At 38.8% G+C, this 25914-nt stretch overlaps 2 protein-coding genes across 5 annotated transcripts in view; both read right to left on the reverse strand.

Annotated features, from left to right (window-relative positions):
• Window positions 1-843: 843 nt before the first annotated feature.
• HCCS (holocytochrome c synthase) lies at window positions 844-5634 on the reverse strand. Its single transcript, XM_066192404.1, has 7 exons — window positions 5545-5634; window positions 4967-5116; window positions 4104-4252; window positions 3362-3510; window positions 2146-2265; window positions 1507-1593; window positions 844-1269 (listed from the first exon to the last, which is right to left on the reverse strand). The coding sequence occupies exons 2-7, from the start codon at window positions 5079-5081 to the stop codon at window positions 1071-1073; spliced, it is 819 nt and encodes a 272-aa protein (XP_066048501.1). The 5' UTR covers window positions 5082-5116; window positions 5545-5634; the 3' UTR covers window positions 844-1070.
• A 4140-nt stretch (window positions 5635-9774) lies between these two features.
• Window positions 9775-25914, reverse strand: part of TLCD4 (TLC domain containing 4) — a 38215-nt gene continuing 22075 nt past the window's right edge. For all 4 annotated transcript variants that reach the window (XM_066192409.1, XM_066192407.1, XM_066192405.1 and 1 more), the window contains 4 exons: window positions 23336-23394; window positions 21416-21510; window positions 19417-19490; window positions 9775-16231 (listed from right to left, as the gene is read on the reverse strand). In XM_066192409.1, coding sequence (XP_066048506.1) covers window positions 15916-16231; window positions 19417-19490; window positions 21416-21510; window positions 23336-23394 — 544 coding nt within the window. In that variant the 3' untranslated portion in view covers window positions 9775-15915. The remainder of the gene's footprint in view (window positions 16232-19416; window positions 19491-21415; window positions 21511-23335; window positions 23395-25914) is intronic.

Genomic DNA, 25914 nt, shown 5'->3' on the forward strand with positions numbered 1-25914 from the left:
CGCTCCTAGAAAACACTCCAATCAACCTTCTCCCACAGCACTTTTGATACCCTTTTAGCCCACTTATGTACACATCTGTAATGCACCTCACTATACTCACCTGTGTGACTGTGTAGTCACACCCCCTTGTGCAATTCCTTATTATATAAAAAACCATGCTGTAATAAATACCGTTAATGCAGCCAGGATGCCAAATACAGATGCACTGCAGGAGGTTCTTTAAATAAGGCTTAGCTCTGTCCTGAATTCATTACATGACACACATTATAGACATGAAAATACTAAAATAATGCATTTTCTTAAATCAGAAAACTACCTTTTGGATATTCAAATAAATAGCCATTAAATATCAATTTTATGTCCTTTTAGAAAGGCTGTTTTAAAAGTGATACTCATTTCCTGCTTCTAACAGATGTTCTTCTGTTCAAAGAAAAATTGCAGATTAAGGCATGAGTATATTCCCCTTTTCTACAGAACATACCTTTAAAATAGTCATACCACACTACACCTCCTTTGACTGATTAAATGAAGTTTTCTGAGGAAGTATTTGAATAGGTAAAATGTCCATGTGAAAACAAATACATGGCTTTACAGTGTAAATAAAACATGTAATTTGAAAGAGTATAGATATTTTACGCTTTATTCATCATGGAGGTATCCAAATACTTTAAATATGTTAAATAATTTATGTAATTTCCAGTTTTTACTAATCAAGTAATACTCAAAACTCCAGTCAGTATAAGAATTGTAATGAATTTGGAGCAGCACTGACATCATGAAATGAAGGCGAGCTTATGCAGAATCTGAGACAATGTAAGAAAGGCTTCCCAGTTCTTAAGAAAATTAAGATACATCTTTTTGCCACTGTAACTTTATTATTCCATTTGAAACACCACAAAGCACTGGTGTACTCAAGAGGTTTCCCTGTCCTCCCTTCCCACCCACAAAGAACAGTGGGGATGATGAAAGCAATGATGGCTGCAGTGAATTTCTGTCTCAAGTCCTGGTATTGACACGTCCATTGTCTAGGAGGAAAGCGGTTACTTCTGGAGTACACACCAGAGGAGCAGTTAGGAAGTCCAGCGCCACCAGGCCACCTTGACTCTGTCCCAGACGGCCGAGAGCGAGTCCAGCGCCGGGCGCACATCCAGGATAGTAAACTGGTAGTTCTTGTCCACTGCTCCGCCGTCGTAGTAATCGATGACGTAGCGCACCTCCTTCCCACACCGGTCAACTATCCAGTCATGCCGGTCAAAGGGCAGCTCGTACCTGCAAAGGACAGGGAACAGGCCATGGAGGTATTCTAAAGGACATTATGAACCTGGGAGAGGAAGTCCAGTTCAAGATTTTTTTGTCCATAAGATCCCACTAGTACTTCTATCTTCTGGCAATTCTAACTTGCAGTACCTGTTCTGAAACACCTTTAAATTAATTCTACACCATGTTTCCAGACACATTTCTGGAGCCTCCCACCTCACTGGAAGATCTTTTTCCCTACCCACGTACCCCATCCATGAACGTATTCTGGCTCTTGGTGAGTACTCCTTTGCTTTGCCTCCAAACCGCATCAGTGACGGCCCACACGGACATTCCCTGCGCACACAATTTAAAAGGAAAATAGTTTTATCTTTGAACACAGGCTTATTTTCAGTGATTAAACCACTATGATAATTTGTTTTAGTAACAGAGAAACTGAGTAGAAGAAAGCAAAAGTAAAAATAAATTACAAGTGATACAAACCAACTTTTTTTCCTCTCTTTAAAGCTTTGAAAAGTCACACAGTTTCTGCCAGCACTTACTGCTAGTATGATAAAGTATCTCTGATATGAAATTGTTCTAATTTGCCAAGAAAGCAGTTCTCTGCAAATCTAATTCACAGATTTAATAGACTAAGAATAGAAAACCATAATCCAAACTACTGTGTAAAAACCATCATGGAATTTCAGAGAAAAATTTGTAATATTAAATGCTTAACTAGTCTGTGTCTTGTAGGAACAGGTGATCTACAAGGCAACCTTGTAGGAACTATGCTGATCTAAAAAGTAACAGTTTTATAAACAGTGTTTTACACCAGTCACGCTAAGTTTACAACTCGCATCTTTGTCATTACAAATATTCCATATGCAACATTTCATAGGTACATACATAGCATGTAGAGCTTCCCATTTCAAAATCTCCTTCCAAGCTTGCTCATTGTTTTGATTATGAATCTTAATAATGTTGGTCATGTCTTCACTTGTTATGTCATCATCTTTCCACCTCCACCTAAAAAATAAGAACTTGAAAATAGTTCATAAACATCACAGCATAACTATTCCACCTTCCTAGGTTTATCTGATCTACTTTTGAATCGAGATTTAAGGTTGTGTGCAAGACACAGGACAAGTACGCAAACTTCTGGCTCATCTGCTTAAGCATCTTGAGAACCACTTCATTTTCTGTGCACAAGTGTGGTTATCCAACTTATCATCACACAGATCCACAAATTCTTCCTAGCTAAATGAACAGCTTAACTGGATCAGAAAGTTATCAGAGTGTGCAAACATCACCACATCCACAGTATTCATAAAAATGCTTGGGAAAAATCCCACTTGTGTTCCTAATGCACAGAACTCCTGTATTCAATACATTTTGCAAACACCTAGAAATACTTTTCATCTCTCTTGACACTGCGCTTTGACTGCATGTGTGCTTGCTTTTCAACTGGCATAACATTAACACATTTCAGTGTTTACAGGACCAAAATTTGTATGTTCCATACACGGTGCTTATATCATATTGTGTTATGAACCATATCAACACGTAGAAAAAAGAATTACTATTGCTCCAAAAGTAAACTACCTGTAAAGTTAACCTGTTCAAGAATGACAAACAAATCATTACAAAAGAACAAGGAAACATCAGCACAGGAGGATTTTTAGTCTTGCCTACACTAAATTTTTGTAAATACCAAAAATATCTACTTGCAAATTTCCCCATTTTTAGTAATTCTGCTAAGTTAGATGTTCTTACATAGAACTTCTACAGTAATTTTACACTATTAGCATGAAACCAACTGAGTTTGAAAGTTGGCAGTCATGTAGAGTTTGTCCACACCTGTGCATGGACTTCTAAGAAAATTTTCTGAGCCAGCAGCAGTTGCTTGACATTTTTTACCATCCTCCTGATCACTAGAAGACACATGGCCTTTGAGACCAAACCCATTAAAATAAAGATGTTTATAAAAATAGTACTTTTTTTTAAGACTTACTTTATTATTTACTGGTTAAAATCCACAAACTCTCAAAAAAACAATAACTAATGATACTAGTCCATGAATTCCAGGCTCACAGACACATCTGATAATTCACAGTGTATTTACCCTTTTCTTAGCATAGCATTCCAAAACATTTGCTCTGAAGGGTAGACCCATTTCTTGTCAGAATGTGCTCTAGGAATGGAAGATTCTTCTCTAACAGTTGACAATGGAAATGGTTGACCTGGGGATGGCTGCTGATTGGGAGGAGGCATCTAGGAGAACAAGGAGAAGCAACAACAAACTAGAGTATTAGCATTTTTTTAAGTTACAGTGTTAGAGAAAAATGAAAGCATAATCAATCAACTCCTACAAAGAAGAAGCTCAGCCTTTATTTAAGTCCACCAAAATTGTACTTTTTTTGCAGCAGAACTCTTTGCACAAGTTTGTCATCAGAAGACTACAGGAAAGCTTTCTGCCTAAACTTCAAGTTTCAAAAGAGCAATGCTTTTTGTAAATCAGAGGAAATCTTGGAGATGCTAATCAGAACTCAACCATACTGCTATTACACAGAAACTAAAATCCACCAATGTATCATAAAAAACATTTATGTAACTAGTAAGCAGAGAGCAGAAGATATTTAAAAACTGGAAAACCACCAGAGATGGAAATTTTAACACAATGTTAAATAAGATGCAACTTGTTTTAATTAAAAATTTGCTCAAAAAAAGAGAAAAACCAGTCGTAAAAATAAAAAATGTTTTTTTCCTGAGTTTCCAGCTTACATAATAACACTATTTACATTTTTCGGTATAACACTTCAGAAGAAACAAGGCTAAAGAAAACACATGAAGTAAGCAAAACTTACCATATTGCTGGGATCTATGTCATCTTTCATTTGAGATGCACCAGACTTCACAGGACATGCTACAAACTCATAAGCTCTTTCTTGATGTGCAGGAACATCATCTGTGTTCTCTGTTCTATGATCAGCAGTCTTCATGTGCATTGGACAACCTTAAACACAACAGTAGCACACATTTTGCTACAAGATATAAACTCTAACACATGAAATAGAAAAGTTCATTGAAGGCTCATGTAAATGCAAATGGGTATTTCATTCTTTCCTCTGAGATTTTCAACAGTTTTATCTGCTCTCTTTCCTGCATTTCAGGACCCAAAATCATGATAAGATCAGAGTTTCCTGTGTAGTCTTTGAATGCTCATTTCCTATCCCCATGCTGGTCCCAATACTGAATCTTTGTACTTAAGATCTCTTCAGGGAAGCTGACCCAGTGCATTGACTGAGTCAACAGAAGAGCTGATGTCCTTCTGCAGGCATTCATCTCATTCCACCCTTCTGCTGCCTTTTCCCAGATGCACGGTTTTAGTGACAACAAGTCACCATTTCTGTGTGGGCTCCCTGACCCTCTGTGGCTGTACCACACCATGGAACAGATGTGCAGGGCCCCTGTGAAACGGGACAACTGGGAGTGACCCATAGGTTCTACAGTAAGCACCTCCTGTCTCTACAAACAAAACAGCTTGCACAGTGTTCTGGTGAACAAGTGACTCCTCCTAGGGGAAATTTACTTGAGAATGACTTTTTTTAAACAAAAAACTCGAGTTTATTTGAAGAATTTCTCGCTTCACCCCACCCCCCTCCCCCCAAGATTTTTCAGTCTGGTTTCCAAGGAGAGTTTAGTTCATTTAGGTTTCAGGCACGATTACCGCTTATTTTCTCCTGATGCATGGGACATTCTGAAGGTGGAGATGCTGTCTGATATCGCCTGGATGCATTTGGTGACTGCTCTGCAGCAGACGGGGAGGATGCGGACAAACCCATGGCCTCTGCACACCGGGCCTTTTAAGATGAAATTTCTAAAGAAAAAGAAAGCAAACATTCGTAACGCAAAACTACACTGGTTATTTATTAAGGTGAACGCCCAGTGCAGGTGCAGTGCTGCACCACAAATTAAAAAATTAACTGAAAACTCGATTTAAGTAACAAGCTTCCAGCCCAAACAAAAACTCAAGGGCCCACCAGGGCTGCCCCGAGCTCCTCCGCAGCCGCTCCTCACGGTCCCCGGCAGGGGCTGCGCCCGCTCGCGGTGAAGGGCAGCGGCTCCCGCCGGAGCGCCCCGGCCCGTTCCCCGCCGCGACCGACCCGCAAGGTCAGGGCAGGCCCGGCTCCTCTGCGCGGCCCGGCGGCGCCGCCGCCTCAGCGCCCGCCTGCCAGCGCCGCGGAGCCCGGAGCTGCGGCTGCCCCTCCGCACCCCGCACATCCTCCGCACCCTCCCCCTCCTCACCTCGCCCGGCGCGGCCCGCGCCTCCCCGGCGGCCCCCAGCGCCTCGCGAGAGCGCGCCTCCGCCGCACGCCTGCGCCGCCGGCCAGGGGCGGCGCGGGGGCGGGCACGGGGCCGGCCAGGGGCGGCGCGGGGGCGGGCACGGGGCCGGCCAGGGGCGGCGCGGGGGCGGGCACGGGGCCGGCCAGGGGCGGCGCGGGGGCGGGCACGGGGCGGGCCAGGGGCGGCGCGGGGGCGGGCACGGGGCCGGCCCCGCCCGCCGCCGGCGCTCCGCGAGCGGCCGCAGCGCCGCGTCCCCGGCGGGCCCTCGCCCGGCGCCCGGTGCCCAGGCCCGGCAGCCCGGGGCCGCAGGGCAGGGGACGAGAGAGCCGGGTCTGAACGTGCCAACGACAGCGAACCGTGCGAACCGAGGCTCGCGGGGAGCCCCGGGAGCTGCGCTAGCGAGGCCGCGTGCCTCCTGCTGCGGGCTTGTTAGTGAAACCGTTATCCCTTAGAACCGCAAATAATTGCTTTAGTTCGGAAGGAACCCACAACGCACTGGCAGCACGCATCGATAGCGGAAAGGCGTATCCTTTTTAATGTTAAACTTGCGGAGCTAGTAAAGTTATTTAAGATGATTTTTAAACATCAACTAGCCAAGAAAAGTATGACAGCTTTTTTACGATTTCCTAATAAGATTGCCGTATTTCCGAGCCAGAAGATGCAGTTTACCTGTATGTGTGAAGTACCGTGCACAACACACAGAAGATGGAGCTCGCTGTGCATCAGAGCACGGAGCAGTACCTTCACTGCATCCCTTCTTGGCCAACAAGTGGTAAGACCTGGCTGTGCAGTAACCACTGTAACACCGGGTACAAACCCCTCAGGACTATTTCAATGTTCATCCCACCACATGGACTCTGAAAGAGGCTGTCAAGTGCAAAAAGCAGGTGGGGAGCCCAGAAATACTCATTATAAATGTATAACAATTACAACTGATTTTAAAAATAACAATATTTTTTCCCAAACATTCAATTTCATTGTAGCAATTAAAAATAAAACTAAAGTAGAAAGGAATTTAATCTTCAAGTGACACAGTCACTATAGTATCTTGGGATGAAGAAAATCCAAATTCATGTGGAAGAAGGGTGTACGTACATACAGAAATGAGAGATTTTCTCCCATTTCTTTCAAAAAAGACAAGTTCTGAACCACACTGAAACAGTTCTAAGTAGCAGTATTTCAAAATGTATAACTAGCTGGATTTAAAAAGTTTTTATATATTTCTCTCAAGAGTGTTTTTAAGAGAATTTTACATGGCATTTTTCAAAGTAGGATCATTCTTATTAACAAGGACATTGCCATTCAGTGTGAACATGAAATAAGGATACAAGTATAAAGCAATACCAAATACTCATCCTTTCAGTCATTTTTGCTCTTTTACAGTCTTGATTACTTAAGAGGAAATTGTTTTCTACCCTTTCTGCATGCAGGAATTACTAGCACAGCATATTGAGAACCTTAAGATAGAAATTTAGCATCATGTCAGTAATTGAATCTCTACTATATGGCCTAGAAAATATTCTGATTGCCTCCATCATTTCCCGATTTAGAGAGATCTGGCTTTGCTGCAGTGTCTAAGACTACACTCACAGTAACAGCTGTGTAAGCAGCACTGAACAATCATTTTAAGTCTTCACTTGCTACAGGTACAGAACCACACAGAACACTTTGTGTTAGAAGGGACCGTAAAGATCCTCTCATTCCAAGCTCTCTGCCATCGGCAGGGACATCTTCCCCTATGAAAGGAATGAGAAGGAGGTGTCTTTACAAACAAACTGTGGGCCTGATTGTAGATAAGGCCAGATACAGAGAGGTGAAAGAAGCAATGGGGAGAAGCATAAATTCCATAGGAATTCCACTAATTGACACAGACTGCTACTCAGTCAAGACTGTACTAAATCTCTGGATTTAGAGGAACAGAACAGAGAGAAAATGAAAAACAGGGAAGGTGGGGGGTCATTAAAAGGGGGTCTTAGGTGTTTCAGGAAGTCTGTACCCCTCCAGTACCTCAGCCAATGGGGAAAGAGAGAGGGAAAGTGTGACCAGAAAATGAGGATTAAAAGGAGGCTCTGTCCCCTAAAAATTTTGAGAGACCCCATGGGGAATGAATGCCCCATGACCTCTCCCTTTATTCAAATAAAGTTACGGGACTCCTCTGTCTCCTTTTTGGACATAAACCTCTGGCGTTTGTGGATTAATTTTCCTGACACGTACAGCAGGTAGCTCATTGGCCTTGGACAGGGACATCCACAGCTTCTCTGGGCAACCTGTTCCAATGCCTCATCACTCTCACAGGGAAGAATTTCTTCATGACATCCAATCTAAACCTGCCCTCTTTTGGTTTAAAACCATTCCCTCTTGTCCTATCACTACATGCCTCTGTAAAAAAAAGTCCCTCTCCAGCTCTCTTGTAGCCCCTTTACATACTGGAAGGGGCTCTAGAGTGTCCACAGAGCCTTCTCTTCCCAAGGCTGAACAACCACAAGTCACCATCCTGTCTTCACTTAATGAGCTGGTTAATAAGATCCTCCCACAGGGCAACTGAAATCTGCTTCTAAATATTTCAAGTCAGTGGCAGGACTCTACAGTAAAACAGATTTTCTCTGTGATTTTCTCAAATGGAAAACTGATTCTACTCCTTCCTCTCAAAGTACATGATGCTGTAGATGTCAGTATGCCATCTCCCTGCTTTCCGCTATCACACTCCACCAGAAGCAACAACTGCACTGTTAGTCATTGTATAGATCATAGTTTTCACCCTCTGTAAGATGAGCCAGGTAGCAAATACTTTTTTACTCAATGTAAAGCCTTCTTTACAAAGAACACCAAGGTCTCAATCTCAATGAAACACACAGTCTACCCATGTGAACTCCAGAAAAGCAGAGCAAAAGATACTACAGTAGCTCACCTTCAAAAATATTACAGATATCCATTGCAAAGATTGAATTTATTATTTTAAATAGTAGTGCAAAATTACCACACCAGTATGAGGAGAGAAACAAAAGTTGTCAGCAAGAACACAAAGAATTACTGAAAAAATTGGGGAGAAAATGAAAAGCAACTGCACACCCAAGTATGACAAAGAAGTGGATATACAAAATACTTCCTATATCCTACATCTTAGGGAGAGATAATGTTTCTCACACTTTAGGCAAGATTTGTTGAATGCATCATTTTAAGAATGGCTCACTGAAAGGCACCCCTTGTTCCCAGCCATGCTCAGTCCTTTCCACCATTCAGTGCTAAAAGCTGCCTAGTGCCAATAGGAAAGCCTCCCACCAAGCCCCATTGTCCTTCCTCAGGCAGTTGGAAATCTGACCTATATAGCATCTGACCCCAAAGAATGTCTGTTCCCAGAAACTCCCACTCACTTGCTAACAAACCAACTACTTAATGAGTAGTTTACTACACTAGCAGTGTAGTACCTTAAGTGTATAATTTACAAATGCAACTAAATACCCTTCAAAAGATGAGAGGAAAAAAAAGAAAAAGACTGGACTGCTTTGTGTTTTCTTCTAACAATTTAACCATTGCGTGACACATAAGAAAAGACAAAGGAACACGAGTAACTCCTTTGCTTGGAAGCCAGTGGTTAAGATATAAAACTGCAGCAACTTCTAAGGATGTTCAAAGAACCTGTGGGCTTTACTACACAATTCATGCTTCCATGCTTATGTTCACAGCACATATAGAACCTAGGAACTGCCATACTGAGGAACTTAAACGCCCATCTTAGTATTCAGTAAGGGACTGCGTAGTGCATCATATTTATAGTATGCTGACAACAGCAGCTCTTTATCCCCAGAGCCTTCAGAAAACTGTCCAGCCTATGCCCGGGCACACGTGGTATTACAAGACAACGCAATATAATTATACTATCGAATACAAGAGTTCTTCCCCAAAACACAACAAAAATTTATAGTTTAAGTTACATTCCTGGCCCCAGTGATGTCCTACATAGAATTTCAGCATTCAGAATTCCAGCCACCTGAGCAACAGTGGGGCTCAGACCTCATACACCCATCTTCACTTTCTTTAAGATACAGCACGAAATCTCAAGATACCATAAAAGCCAGTTGTTTCAGAATTTAAGCCCCCCAAACTGTTCTTTCATGATGCACCTATTACAGATACATGAGCTTTTATCATATTAAGAAAGAAAACTTCACAAAGTAAGAAACTGTTTTCCTTTCCTTTATTATGAAGTACCAATACTTTGCATACAACATGCAATTTATTGCTTATTGACATTATTGCATATATCAAAGGGGAAAAAAATCAGCCAATATCATTTTATGCAAGCTCCTAAACTGTTCAAACAAAATACAGAAATGCTTTACAATATCACTGAAATGCTAACAAATAATTCAGATTCTTTCTCATAATAAAAAGTAAATTTAAACCCATAATACTTAATAATTCACCTTACTATGATGGATTACTTTTATCTCCAATCTTCAGAATTGTTATATTGCATTTTTAAGTTCTTGTGCCATGATAAGGATTGCTACTTCAATCAGATCATATTACTAGTTGAATTTAGTAATGTGATCCTGACATTTTGTGACAGTATTAGAATTTACTGCAAACCAGATTGTCAAGATTTACCAGAAGTCAGTCTAGCAGAATCTGCAATTTTTGTCCTTGCTCTGCACATAAGTTAGATAATCTCATCAAGTTTCTTCTCAGATAGAAGATTATACAAACATTTTCGAATTACAGGCTCCATTACCTATGCCTAACTTGTAACTCATTTGTTCCAAACAGGTTTTCGAACTTGATTTTATAACAGGTTAGCTGTGCTTATTCTACATAAATAGATATCTGTCAGTATTGAAGAAAACACTGTTTGGTAAATGCATGCTAGAAATAAATCCAGGACATTTGGATGTGTGTATATTAAGTGTGCAAATTATATAGCCGAGCTCACAATTAGCCCTTTTCTTCCCTTCCCCCTATGATTTGATGGATTTTTCTTGTGAAACTGAAATAGGATTACTATAAACAAAACCACATTGCATTCAAAATTTTGTATTCTGTATTACAGCTTAGTGTATTCATATTTAAATGTTGCTTTCAAACCTAGCAAATTTTTAAAAATACCAAAATTTAAAAACTTAGAAGACAATTTACATGCAACATGTTCCATTTGGGTGCAAATTCTCATATACTTAAATATTTATAGGCTCATAAAAGCATGTCCTGTCCACAAGACAAGTACAATATTTGACATCCCACACATAGATTAAAAATAAAGATACAATACAGAATATTTTATTTGCTTTTATATTTTCAATTTCAGTAAGTAGGAAGTTAGAAATAGCACACTGAATCATTATGTGGTTGATACCAAGCCATGCTGATCACTTCATTCTTCACTCTCTTAAAGACACTTCTTTTACTTACGACTAGGTTAAAAATGTATATACTTCATATTAAACTGACGCCCTCTCAGTGCAGGACATCACACAATGAAACCGTTCTCAGAAGAAATTTTGCCAAAATATTTCTTGTACCAAACAATACAATTTATTCTTCATAGCTACCTTCCATTCTTTACTGAGATATAAAGTGCTTGGTTATTATAAATAGAACAAGACTTTCAAAGGAGGTAGCTAGTAGGAATTTTTAATGGATAAGAAACATCACCAAGTGTTACCATCTAAAAGTATGACTTGATGCTATAACCCAGATCTCTAAACAACACAGACAGCACATATTTCATCTTCTCTGCCATAAAAACAACTTTCAAGTTGCTTTCAGAAAATCCTAAGAACTTCACCTGTCTAATACAGATTTTATCCAGGTTTGGATGGATGTTAAAAGTTCATAAATATTATCACTACTTCCATCTGACTGCCATCAATCAGGATATCAGCAATGAAGTACTGTTCTTTTTCTACCTGTATTCAATAGACAGAGGAATTTGACCAGGAACAAACTTTCCCTTGTGGAGCTCCTTGTGGCCAGATAATGCTGCTGTACACCAGGCTAGTAAAGATATATAAGGGGCTTGCAATACTTTTCTAAGTCTTCTACACTTGCACTTTTTCATCTGAAAATTCTAGTCCCTTTCTATTTGCTTTATTGATGGCTTTCAGCAGCAGCCAACACCTCACCAGACCTTAAGCTGGAGTAATTGTCAAGCAGCCCTTTATTTTCCTCTAAATGGCTCAGCAGAAGCATCACAAAATGATTTTTCAAACTTCTCTATTAAATGGTCTTTTACAGGAAGCTTGTACATACATATGCTTAAACACACACAAGACCATGAGAAAAAGTCCTCTTCACACAGTAATCAACAACTGGTATTCCATTTTATACAGCTTGAAAATTTTAAAGAATAAAATTCCATTTTCCATTGTGAACAGAGACACAAACACCTAAACCTCTGTGACATATCAGTCTGCTGTTGTCTCAACCACAGCAGTAGGAAGACATCTGGATTTCTGTGTGTACTTAAAGTCTCCTCCTCGTCTCATCTTTAAACCTGTCTGAATACATTTGCTCACTTGTGTAAGCTTTTACCCTTAGATTGTTAGTTCTGCAATATGAGTAATCTTCTCCCACAATATTTTAAGTAAAGATGGAAGTCATTCTCTTCCAAACACTGTAACTAATTTAACTTTTACTAAACTTTAGTACAAAATTTGGAATTGTTAAGAATTTATATATTAAGTCAGCTCCCCTCATTTCCTGTGCATATATTTCATTATTCAATGGATTATGCTTTTTAAGCAATTAAGTTATTAAATTATGGAGCTCACTCAAGATAGCATGTATTTATAGAGGTAGAGTAGGCTTCAGAGATGTAACTCTTACCACTGAAGAATTCACACAGATAACCCATACAGCATCCCTGCTGTGTGAGACTGTCCACTGAAATCCACTGAAACACTCTGAGAAAATGAGTATTTGAAGTATTTGAAGTACTTCCTCTCTGCAAGTACTGATTCCACAAATCAGTTACAGAACACGTGACCCACCATTCTCCTGTAGAGTTCTGAAAGTGGTATTTACTCAACTTCTGGTGAAAAATTAAAGCCATAAAAATGGAAACTTGCATTTCTACTTACAGCCTAACTGGTACAAATAGTCTCTCCCATGATCAGCAAGCTAATTTTATGTCACCTGGTATTGAAGAATGGAAAAGAAAAGAAAGGAAAAACATGCTATTTTATACAAGATATACTCCGTCCATTTGATATGCTCACAGAGGACATCAGGTGACATGCCAAGAGTCTGCTTTTACAATGCATCTGTTAAAAATAGAAATTTTAAGCCACTAATAAGATATTACATTCAAAAGCATTTTTTATTATACTATTTATCATGCATTTACTTTTTCCATAAAAAAGCAAAGACACAAGCTTACAACATTGAATTTTATCAATATTTTACCACATTTTTAAAATTAATAAAGTGCAATTAAAAATGGGTGCCACAGCTATCTAATTTGCTGTATTATAAGCTTTTAATGGCAGGTTAGAAGTGCCCTATATACACTACTGTATTTAGTACATCACAACTTTGCTGCCTGTTTACTAAAGTCTTTGCTGAAACCACAGCTCTTAATAACTTTTTTAATAAGAAAATTTTCTTCTGATGCATCAGGACATAATTGTAGTAACTTTTTTTAAAAATTACAAAATTTAAAGCTAATGCATTGCAAAATAAATTTTTAATTACACTAATTTTGTGCAGCAATCCAAAATATTAGCCGTTCTAAAAGATTATCCCACTGCCCTTCAAGCCTGGATTGTTGGCCAAAGTGTAGTATGCAGTTTTGGATTGTTTTTTGTTTCTAAATCTAGTTTTAACATCAACGTTATTATACCTTGACTTACTCTTTCCCCCCCCCCAATCAAACACAAGTCTATCTAAAAGTGGAAGTAATAGACCATTTTAATGAATGGCCTCCACTGAGAACAAAATATTTAAAACACTGAAATATTAAAATCAATGTAAGAAATTATAAATTTCAGAAATTTTCATAAATTATCACCCTAAGAGTTGCTCCATATCGTCTTCTAAATTTTTTCTTCCTACTTCCCTACTTCCTTCTCCCTACTTCCCTATTTTCAAGCATACTTCTCCAAAATGTTTGAATTTACTCAATTTTAGAAAGGAACAAGATTTTACAAAACTATTAATCAAAGGGATCTAGTGATTTAAAAAGTAAAAGAGTATTTCATATACACATTTAAATCATAAAGGTGATAGAAACACAGCCTTTTTACAATTTTGCATTAGGTACACTGAAATCACATTTGAAATGATACCAGATTCTGCAAAGTAGCATAAAAGAGAGTCTATTGCTTTGAGCAAAGCAGCTCAAAGGATTGACTCTCAAAGACTGTGGATTTACTGGTACCCAAATGAGGCACTGCGCTCACTCAGATCGTACAGCTCACCAGATTAACTGCTAACTCTCCCAAGGCATAAACTGATCTTTTGTCCGTAGGCCTGTGAAGTATTAACGACCACGGGACCCAAAAAACACAAGTATTAACAATCCTTGCTATCTCCCTTAACAAGGCAGGATTGGGAAACTTTTGGAAAAAAGCCTGCCAAGCTGAGCAATGGAACTAGGCTTCCAAAAGTGCCTTTTACACAAGTCCAAACAATAGTCCCTGACAGTATTTTAACTGGGGAACTAAATCATTGCAGCTGCCTTGGTTAAAAGGCATTTCAGCCTATGCAGTCCTCTTGGGTCTTGCATGCAATTTCTGGAAGAGGGGAATGGCAGAGTCCCTCACCAGGGAGGACAGCACAGGGCACTCACACCTCTGACTGTGGAGGGGAGAGCTCATGTCACCCAGCTTTGGCAGAGGGAACAGGACTAATCACCCAGCACGGGCTAAATATGCTACCTCTAAGTTTAAAAATAAATTGCTTTAGCAGATTGCTACAATAATTGGGATGTGCACTGATGTCTCAGTGAAGGTGGACACTTTTAGCCCACCTACATCAAGGAAAAAAAAAAGAAGCTAATCAGTCACAATTCCGGTTAAAAGAAACAAAACAAAACAAATTTACACATAAATATAGCTCTCAAAATATTTTTAAATAAAACAACTCAGAATTTCCTCAAATTGTATTACAGATGAGATTTAGGACTATTCCTAGATGGTGAGATTCCTCTCTTATGACCTCCAAGTCTTCAAGTTCACAAAATAACTGAGTATCTATTGACAAATGTGTGGTTTAAAACAAAAAAAAAAATTGTGTCTACAGAGTTCAACTGTTCCTTCTACAGATTTACCATACAGCTTTAGAGGAGTTTGGCACAATTAATTCAAGAGTGTTCTTAGTCACACCTCAGATTTCTGACTTGATTAACAAGGAAAATGTGACAAAAAAACCTTAACTCTTCGTATTAAATGTCATAAAAGAAAAAAGTATTACTTAAAGTTACACATCACATATACAGAAGATTTTTATATCTTTGCAATTAAACTTTCAATCCAAACAGCCAATGGTTAAAAATACTCTGAGAAGAACTGCAGCACGTCTCAAAGGTAGTAGCAGCAGAGGAAAAAGCACTTCAGTAAGAACTATGCCATTTCCACACATAATCTACCATTTTCATATTAACTTACAAAAAAAGCTGCATGGGGATATTAGAAGATGTACTATTGCATGTAACCTAGCACAGGAAATGGGAATCCTCCCCATCAAAGTGAGAATTTTAACAGCTTTTAAGATATCATGTGGTCTTATAATACAGCATTTTAGATAAAATTATTTCATAAATTTCCCAAAATGTTTGCATTCATATAAGGCAGAACAAAAAGCAGTAAAAGACTTCATAGAATCAAAGCCAAATTTTCAGCTTTTCTTGCAAAAATTAAAAAGTTGTCAAGAATTAAATCTTGATTGTTATTCCTAGAAGAAAACATAGAAACGTGCCTGGAAAATTGCACCATATCAGGAGTTTGGGGAATTTTTCATTTTCTAAAAAAAAAGATATGTCAGTATTCACTGGATTTATAAAACATTTTAATCCAAGAAACCTGAGAGAAACACTTTGAACACACTGGTGGACAATAAGCAAGTAACCAGTCTGCTCCTTTCAAATTTCTGATGCTTGCAACTGCTTAGAACAGGCATGTGGAACTCATCTGTGTGAGCTTTTGCTTTTATTCCTCACTGGACAGGATCCGCAAAGCGTGGCCCTGGGCGTGCAGGCAGTGTGGCTAGGGAAAGAGTAAGGTCAGTACAGAGGTAATACCTTGTTTCCGTAATAGGAGCATTCCATGGCAGAAATGTGCACTGTTTCAGTGAACCCAAATTATTTTCATAGCAGAAATTTCATTTTATGTATGATTTCTAGGCAGATTTTCCATTTCTATGAGTTTTCGCTTCCTCCTGTCCAATAAGACAAACGACCTTGTAGCATCCTTTTGCAATTTTGACCATCCACATCACGTTCATAATATCCAAGACAACACTTGAGATAATCCAGGCGCTCTGGGCTGCAAATCCTAATCTCTGGAAACCTTCTGTTCCAAATGAAGAAATTACATGGCTGTAATATACAGGCATGACGGCAATCCTCACCACGAAGAACACAACTGTCATCAGCACACCATTGATGATGTTGGCTATTGAAGATTTGGGATATCCCAGTACTTCAAAAAACCACCTGCAAAAGAAGTGTTCACAAATACCAGGCAGACTTGAAGCCATCTCATTAAAAATTATTTTACTTCATGTTTATTTTTCATTCATCATGTATTAATTGCTTCTAATTGCTTTATGATTTCTAAGTTATTGCACTTTGTCTTGGCTTAGTTACAAATCCTTCTGCTCGGCTGCCCTTTTCCCCCACCACTTAAGCAGTGTATGATATCCAGTATATTGCAGAATAACACATAGAAAATCCTGATATGAACTGTGAACTAGTTGACAACCCACATGCATTTCAGTGATTATTGTGTAATATACAATAATGAAGCTAACTTTTAAAATCATGAAGGCATATTTATTACTTGCTATTATAGTTTATACCAACAGCAGCTAAAATTCTTTGTCTTACTGAAAGCAACTATAAAATTGCATTTGGATTTGGTAGTCCAGATAGAGCTCTCATTTCTTGTAACTGGGATTTTCTGACTCCTCCTGTTCAGCCCAAAACCGGAACATTTTCAGAACCAGACATTGTGAACTCTTGATCACGTCACAACTTGGAACATTATTCAGTGAAAAAGAGAAATCTAAAAACTGCCTCTCCATCTACTGCTGTGTCATAAACAGTCTTTAAAAAAAAATTCTTGCATATTTATTCCTAGATATACTAGACAGGCATAACTTATCTATTGCCTAGCACACAGAACCTGAGGGTTGAAAATGGAACAACAAACTCCTCTAATCCTTTGTCATTCACACTTAAACCAGAATAAACAAGTAAAATTTGTGCAGCGATGGCAGGCAGGACCAGAGCAAAATAACATAAATCACTGTATTCATAATGGGGGATGGGAAAGAGAATGAAATAATCAGTTTTTCTCTAATAAGATACAAAGCTAAAATGATTTAACAAAAAACAGTTCTAAACCTGGTTTTAAGAGTAGGTTTTAATTTAATTACCTACAGATTACAATCTAGGTAATTATAAATACACTAAAAAGATTTTCCAGACATACAGCTCTAACAGACATATTCTAGAAATTCATTAAGCATGCAACTAGGACAATTAAAGTCCAGGCACTCGAGGTGGCAGTCCAGCCCGGAAGCAGGATGCCTCACCACAGAAACACTTACTGACATGATGAAGAGAAAGACCTCATATGTTTGGTTAGATTTGCAATCAAAGCCTTTACTTTCAATGACAGATACAATACAGAATCAAAAAGTAATATAAAAAGTGGTTTTCAAACATACTACAACATGCCAGTATAGGTAACTGGATGTCTGTTTAGCAGCTTCCCCTTCCCAGCAAATTAAAAAAAAAAAAAAAAAAAAAAAAAAAAAAAGGTCTGTAAATAACAGTTACCATTACAATTTTATCCACTAAAGTTCAGAATTAATTACATAAATGCTGATACTAACATTAAAAGATCTAAATGCTTGGCATGGAGACAACCTCCAATTAGAGATCCCTAACAACAAAGACAGGAAATACACAGACAGTTCTAAGATTAGAATATCTTTTTATATTTTAATAAGAGCTCTTTTGGTCGACTAAGAATGCAAACAAGAAACATAATGAAAGTCGTTATCATTACCCGCTACTTACTCTCTTAAGGGTCTGATTCACTTCAAATTTAATGGAAAAAAATCATGCACTAATGAGATGACATCACTTAGTGCAAAGGACTTTATTATCTCCTGCAGCAATTTCTGCTTTTCTGAGAGAGTGCTAAATGTCAGTATTCAAAGACCCATAATCTCACCACAGGCATTTTAAAAGTATAACACAAATTACTTTTAATAGCCAGATGTACCACAATTCTTTCTAATGCCACAGTCTGAAAGGTAAGCATCAGTGTATGAACCCACCAGAACCCAAGATAACATCCTATCTTGGTAGAAGCTCGGACAACAGCCATTCACTGGGACATGAATATCAATATAAACCATTTTTTCTTCATTAAGTTTGAAGAAGTGTTTATTTAATCTTTAGTTTCGCTGTGCACACAGAGCACAGACTATAGCAGACTGATTATCTCCCACTCAGCTGCACTGGGGCAGCGGAGAGGAGCCTCTGGAGAACTCCATTATTCCAGTCTGTCCACCTGCAAGTTCGAGTTTATCAAACTGATGTTCTAAAGGGACCACAGCAGAGTCTTTTTTATTCCTAAAAGCTCTGAGGAATGCTACAGTGTCATAAAACACTTCGGAGATTACAGTCACAATGCAGTAATGGGCAATAGCCTGTCTGCAGGAGGAATACAGTTTCTATTTGCCTTATCCTTTTTCTCCCAGACATCTGGAAAACAGATACCACACATGTCGAAGCAGTAAAGTAGAAATACACCCCAAAAAGCATGGTTAAGAAAAAGGCATCTGATCCTCTGAAAGTTCTCATCCTACCTTGCAAAAAATTGGAGGAAGAGAAGGCTGCAGCCCTGCTCTGTACCAAAGCCCCTTACCTGAGGTGAAGTCTTTCTGGGGAAAATCCCTACCCCCAGCTGTGTCCTGGTGGCTACAGAGTAAGGAGAGAGGCCACGCTACCCACAGCACCAGGAAACTCCAATGACAGATTTCCCCTTGCTGCAGTATGTGGCATCATCAGCCTGCTTTTCTGATACAGCAGCAAATCAAGTAAAAACACTTGAAGCAGCAGCCAGGGCAGGCTCTGAATCTGAGCTCTGCAGGAGAAGCTTCTGCCCCTTTCTTCTCTAATCACTGGTGTGAAGTTTAACCATTTCAGATATAGTTAAGTGCTCAAAATAACTTGCAGAACTACTTTTTAAATCAAACAAAGAATATATATTTCTATTATTCCTCATCCATGATACCAAGAAAAAACACCCATATTGAAGATGGCTTTATTATAAAAATTAAATGAATATACAAAAGTTAATAAAGAATACTTTATTTGTGAATTTTTTGTTTGGAATTTTAATAAAAAAGCTGGCATTTTATACAAAGCCTGGTCTAATCTAAAAAGGAACTTGGGATGAATATATTAGTTTTACTGTTGCAGCTATAGCAGTAAAAGGTTTTCATAGCAAAAAAGACTTTCATATAGTAATCCTTAGTTCAATATATGTAAACTCCCTCTCAGCAGACATTTGACAACTATAAAAAGATTTCCTAAGCGATGGAAATAGTAACGCAAATTAAATTTTAAAAGAACTGTGGAAAACCTCCCTAACCACTTACCGCTGATTGACAAAAGGAGTGGAGAACTCTGCAAGGAGACGGAAGTTTCCAAAATAAGCCAGCAGACCCTTGCTCTGGTTAGCAAAACAAAACAGACACACAAAAATCAACAAGGTAGATGTGAATTTGTCATTTGAGGCTTTAAGTATACACAGAATGATACATCATCTCAACTTCTTTAATCAAACTGAGTTTGCCTGCTGTGGCCACCTTTCTTGAACTTTCAAAGCAAATTTTATCACAAAAACTGCAATTGTCCTTCATGTATTTCCAATTAGTAACTTCTTACTTCAAATAAATCTTTTTAAGACCTACAGTTAAGTGGCCATGAAAAGCTAACTAGAGAAGATTCACACAAATAGTCATAGATTAGTAATTATCATGACAGCATTACTGTCTGAAAGAATTATAAGTATTTTCTGATTTTTCAACGTTTAAACAAGCCCAAACAGAAACACCGTATGCTGAAGAAAAACGTCCCTGCATTGTTTTAGGAACACATTTTGCCAAAGCACAGACGAATTCTGAGCTGTCACTTGAGAGCAGGGAAGGGCACATGAAGCCCTTTCTTCCCTCCTGCAGAGGCAGGGGCAGCCCTGGCCTGCAGCTCTGCCAGGTCCCTGCCGTGCCCGCGGCTCCGACACCGGGCACGGCTCCTCCGCGGGGCACAGCCACACCACACCCCCTCCGGCTGAGCTCCTTCCTCCAGTGACACAGCACAGCCTTTGATCTGCCTTATCAATTAGTTATGCCGGAAACAGAATCCGCTCACACAATTGCTGGGAAAGCAGCAGTTTGCAGATGCAGAGATAAAAAGATTGGGGTTTTCTAATTTCCTTTAGTTTCCCGAGCAACCTATGGAGTGTGTGTCATGATTCCTCTTTCCCCCACCAAGCAAGCAAATACCAACTACTTCGAGCTTTTCGTGTCAGTTTGCACTACACTAAACAGAAAATCTCTGTGTTCAACCAAATTCTTTCCTATCCTCAAAAGGCAATTTGGAAACAACATACTCAGGGGTAACTTTCTCTGAAGACAACAGACTGAGAGCAACACAGTTATCCACAGGCAGAGCTCTATCCACATAGTAATAAATGCCTTTAAAGAAGTTAACACTAATAGTATGCTTTCTGTTTCCTCCAGAAACAACTAATGAATCTTCTGTAATGGGGGATTAGCCTTGGTAGTGGTATTTTTATTTATCTAATATTCAGCTCTAATTCATTTTAATCCATGATAATATTAGTAAATTTAATTATCTTCAACCAGAAACAGAGTATTTACTTGTCAGTGTACTTCAGCCCCTTTACACCTTTACATGAGAAATCTGACAGTAATCTGGCATCTCAACACTTTTAATATTCTAAACCTGGGATTCACACAGTGGGCAGGGAAAATATCATTAGAGTTGGAAAAGACCTTCAAGATCGAGTTAAAATCATTAACTGTGCCCTGTGTTCATCACTAAACCATATCCCCAAATGCCACATCTACATGTCTTTCAAACTTCCAGGGATGGTGATTCCACCACTTCCCTGACCACCCTTTCAGTGAAGAAGTTCTTCCTGTCCAAACTAAACCTCCCCTGGCACAGCTTGTGGCCATTTCCCCTGGTCCTGTCACTTGTTACCTGGGAGACAGAAGCAGAACATAACCACTTGAAACCATTTCCTTCTAAGTTTCCAACTAAATATTCAAGTTTGTGGTTTTATTTAAAACCCTGTTCTATAATCATATGAAAAGCCCTTCTGTCAAAATCTCTTTACAGCAAAAACTGAGAAAAGTTTTTAAGCTCAACAAAGTTACACATTTTTGTTGGAGTGTAACACTGAAAAGGCATGCACTTAGCACAAATAACTGATAAAAACATTTTTAAAAAATGATTCAAAGTATAAGTACACCTTTCATTAACCAGGGAAAATTTTTTTCAACATTGAGGTCTATAAAAGCTGTTTCTTTAATCTCATCTGCTTATGTCACATGAAAATACAGCACTTACCAGTACAAAATAATAAGCATACAGAGCTGCCAAGTGATGTATTACAAAAAATTTGTCACCAATTGCCTTCCAGTAGTAAATAATAAGCAACAGATCTACAAGAGAACAGAAATTACTATAAAGAACTATTTATTATACAATCATTGACCTCAGAATAGTTTCTCTAAGTTTTAGAGATATACCAAGATATGGCATCAGTAGAAACCCCCTGAATTAATGATCTCTGAAGAGAACATCTTTATCCTAAAGACTTTACTTCAGTCAAAGCATGATTACTTTCCACATCAATGAAAATACAGACACAATAACTTTAGCCAAAGTATTTTGGAGAGAAAAGGTGGATCCTGAATCTCATAGTAACTTCACACTTATGACCCCAAAAATCTGGAACAAATGACTTTTAAAAAAAAGGTAGGTCTCCAGGGGGCATAGCAAACATACAAATGCATGCAACAAAAAATGCAGGGATCTATATGGAGAACCTCTGAATGAAAAAGTAAAGTATATTAGCAATTTTGGAACTGTTTACCAAAAATATTTTGTAAGAGGCATTTGGAATAAGAAGCATATTTGTTTTATTAAATCCCAATTTTCTAATTACTGCAAAAGTGACATAGCAGACCCAAGTTAGTGTTAAAAAGAAAGCTCTGACATAAAAAAAAACCAAAAACAACAACAACAACAAATCTTCCTTCTCCCATGATGGTCTGAGAATTCAGAAGATTTTGTTCTCTGTACTGGAACAAGCAATTTCTGTCCCTTCTTTCTGCAAATTAGCACTTTGGACTGGAATATTATTGACCAATGTTCAAAATCAAAGACTTTACCCCTATTCCTTTCTTAAGTGCAGTGTGTGCCTTTATCTCTTTTACATTAGCTATCCTCAGGCAGGGCCTTCCATCATCTGACACAGCCGCCCACTTCATATTAATAATTAAACATCAACTATATAGGGAAGTGAGAGAGAATGAGTGGTCAGGTTGAGATGTCTGTTCAAAGGCATTCATTAATTCATAATCAAAGTTTAATGTATAATTATTCAAAAATAGATACTGATTAATTTAAACATGACAGCTGAAGCTATGAAAAAACCTAGATACTTAATGTAATGAACAGTTTAACTGAGCAGGCTGATCACCAAATTATCACTTCCACTGGGTTGAGACATATAGTATGAGATAACCAAGTCTGTGGCCCAGTCTCTGACCAGAGACTTCATTCTAACATGACAAGTTTTCACTGAAAATAGCCCAAGACAACAAGTTTTTGCTTTGATAAGCCATTATTATCCCCACAAAACATAAAAGAAAGCTTCAAAGCATTCTGTAACAAAATTCCCATGCCAATTTTAGTTGACAGCAAAATTAAGAACAAAAAACATATGTAGGAATAAGTAACATACAAAGTAAATAATTAAAATTTCCATGTTTTATACGTGACTGAATTTTGTCTTAAAGTGAGACTAAAAGATGGGCAGGCAGGATCCTATGGCATCATTTGCCTTAGCTTGTATTGAGGGTAACTAAAATTCTTCTGCCAGCATTCTGAGGTCACAGGGAGAAACATGATAGAAGAGCTATGAGTTGTAGGCACTGTGAAGGGAGTGAAGGGCACTGCTCTAACACCTCCTCAATTGGCCAAAGGACAAAACTGAGCTGGAGCTGGTGGTTGCACATCAAACTATCACAAAGCCACACACTGGCATTTCCTCAGCGCTTGGGGAGATATTCACATCTGCTAGCAAGATCCTGTAATTTCACCACAACCCACAAATCGTTAGCAATTTTAAAAGCCGCAGTAGAAACTGTATTGTATGCACATATCACATCTTCACCACAGTGGCTCAGGATAAACATATGGGTATAGTGACTCAATATAAATAAACAGGTCATGCATTTTATATACAAGTCGCATAATTACCAGAAATGAGGTAGCCTGTGGTAATAGCAATATTCAGCTTCACAATTGAAGGGTCACCCCTGTAAACATACCAGAAATACATAGTTACAGCCTAATTTGCAAAGGACATACACATCTTGAACACAATGCCCAACAGGACACATTACTTGGCTCATCAGTAAGACATTATGCAACCGACTTAAGAAGGGTTCTAATCATAAAAGTGGATTCCTTTTCCACCCAGATACAAGACACCTACTAACTACCCTAATCAGGATCAACTCCTGCTTGCCCCAAGAGCCTTGCTAGAGATTTGAACTGAAACCCAGCAAGTACTCTGAGCTGGCTTCTTAGGAAACTGAGGATAAAAGAGAACAGCCCAGTCGCTGTCTCTTAGCCTTTTAACTGACACTGTGTCTCCATTTTTGTTTTCTGCCAGTGCTAAAACTTTGGTAGGGATGACAAAAATATCTTGCTCAGCTGGTGCTTTTCATATTCATAATCAGATGGATGTTTATAGGAATAAACAGAGTAGAAGGACACAGGAAAGGAATTATTTGCCAGTTCTCTGGAGCCAAAGAACTTTTGAGCAGAAATGCGCTTCAGAGTAGTTTCCACACCTTCTATCCCTTTCATTTGGGTGCCAAACATTCAGCAGGCAAAGATCTTAGTAGCATAGTAGCACACACACAACTTTCAGCTCCTCTAGAATGTTCAAGAAACCCAAACTCAAGAATACAGCTCAAGAAAGGGAAGCCTCCACATTACAGCAAGCAACAGTTCTTCCCTTCACTGTCCTCTGTGCATTCCTAACTTTGAGGAGTTTGGTAAGCAGGTCTTTTTTCCTTGGCATAAGGATTACAACTTATTTTTTTAATTAAGTTGGCAACTAATCTAGCTATGCTTTTTATGTTTCATTTAAATATGAATTGAGCTTCAAGTGACAGGTCAACAGATCCATAAAATGCAGACTGCTCAAGACAAGCTGTGAAAGCAATCCTTGTTGTAAACCTTTCCAGAAAAAAGGAACCTAACTGTGCTTACAGCCAACTGCAATACAAAGTCTGCCTCAGCCAGAACACAGTAAAACACTATTACTTAACTATTTTTTTCTTAATCCAATTGGAATGGAGCAGTGGTAGAGATTTCCTGTATTATTACAATCTGATCACTAAATTGTAAAGCTTTCTTAGTGTCTAAAACTAACCGTTCCCCTCAGTGAGAGGGTAGTTTACAGGATAACAGGACTCGCAAAACCAGAATTCTGCTGTTAGGTGAAGAAAAGTCATTACTAGGAGAGTCTGTAATTCACTCCATCTCTTAAGATTGGCCATAGAGGTTCTTTTAAATACAGCTTGAAATGGAAACATTTTTCCATGGCTTCAAAACTTGATTTCATGAGCTTCATATGTTGTGGGCTGAGTGCTTCTTTAGGTTTAGACATAGAGTATAGACAGGTAAGTTCTCGTAACTTCAGCAGAAACTCTTTACATAGAGCCCTCATGTTACAGCTCCCAGCTGCAGCAGCAGCATCATAACTAAACTTCTAAGGGGTCCCAACACACTTCAGCACATCACCACCTGCACTCAAGAATCTTCATATTGTCCAGAGAACATGCAAAGGACTGAGTATATGAAATTGGTTCCTTGATAATGGTAGACATGACTTAACTGGATGGGACAGGGAATGGTTTGCTTCCCACCTTTTTTCCCCAGAGAAGGGTCACTTTGCATCAAACCTTCTCTAGGCTTTCTAAACCAACACTGCAATGATATTTATGGCTGCATTGCCCATCTGTCACGTCCCTTCAAGAAGAGTCCATGTTAGAGTCCCAAATTATTCTCAATAAATGGAGAACTTAAAATTTAGTCTAAAATCTTCCAGATTTCCCGACCTATCTCCTTGAATGGAAGGTGCAATGGAATTAATGAGCCCTGATGTTTGCAGGCGAGTTTTGATGCAAGCAACAGCCCGAGTGACAAACAGGGAGTGACTTGAATAAGCAAATGGTGATTGCTAAGGAGGTATGTGTGGCAAATGAATTGCACATGAACATGCATGGGCAGATAAAACAAACAGAAGTCCATACGAATGACTTTCTTCAAACTTCTTTGCAGACAGTCATAAAATGCTAATCAAACACTGAACTTGAAAAACTGTAATGACTGTGAACAGTCATAGGAAGGACCCTGTTCTCCTATGAAGCCACAACTTAGTCCGTTTATGTACATCTACTCCCTCTCCTTATCTGATCTCTACCACCTCCACATTTTCTACCGTGTGATTCTCACCACCACAAAAACAATTTCTACATCATCTGTGTTAGTCTCTAGTACATACAGAAAAAAAGGGAAAGTTTTATGAGAAGTCCTAGACCATCAAAAAGTCACACACAACACTGATGCTTCCCTGGAGCTAACCAATGCTCCAGTCTTTGTTATGATCTACTGTATCTATTTTCAGGCATTACCTGACAGTAATACCACATTGTCTCTTCACTGAACCCAAACCCTTCCCAGGGTTCAATGGAGAACTTTCAGATATACACTATCCAGATCTGCTACAGCTTTTCAATTTCACTTTAAAATGATTACTGTAA

Source organism: Chamaea fasciata, unplaced genomic scaffold (genome assembly GCF_029207755.1).
Source record: "Chamaea fasciata isolate MVZ Bird 193981 ecotype frontalis unplaced genomic scaffold, bChaFas1.0.hap1 SCAF_10, whole genome shotgun sequence".
Taxonomy (NCBI): Eukaryota; Metazoa; Chordata; class Aves; order Passeriformes; family Sylviidae; genus Chamaea; species Chamaea fasciata.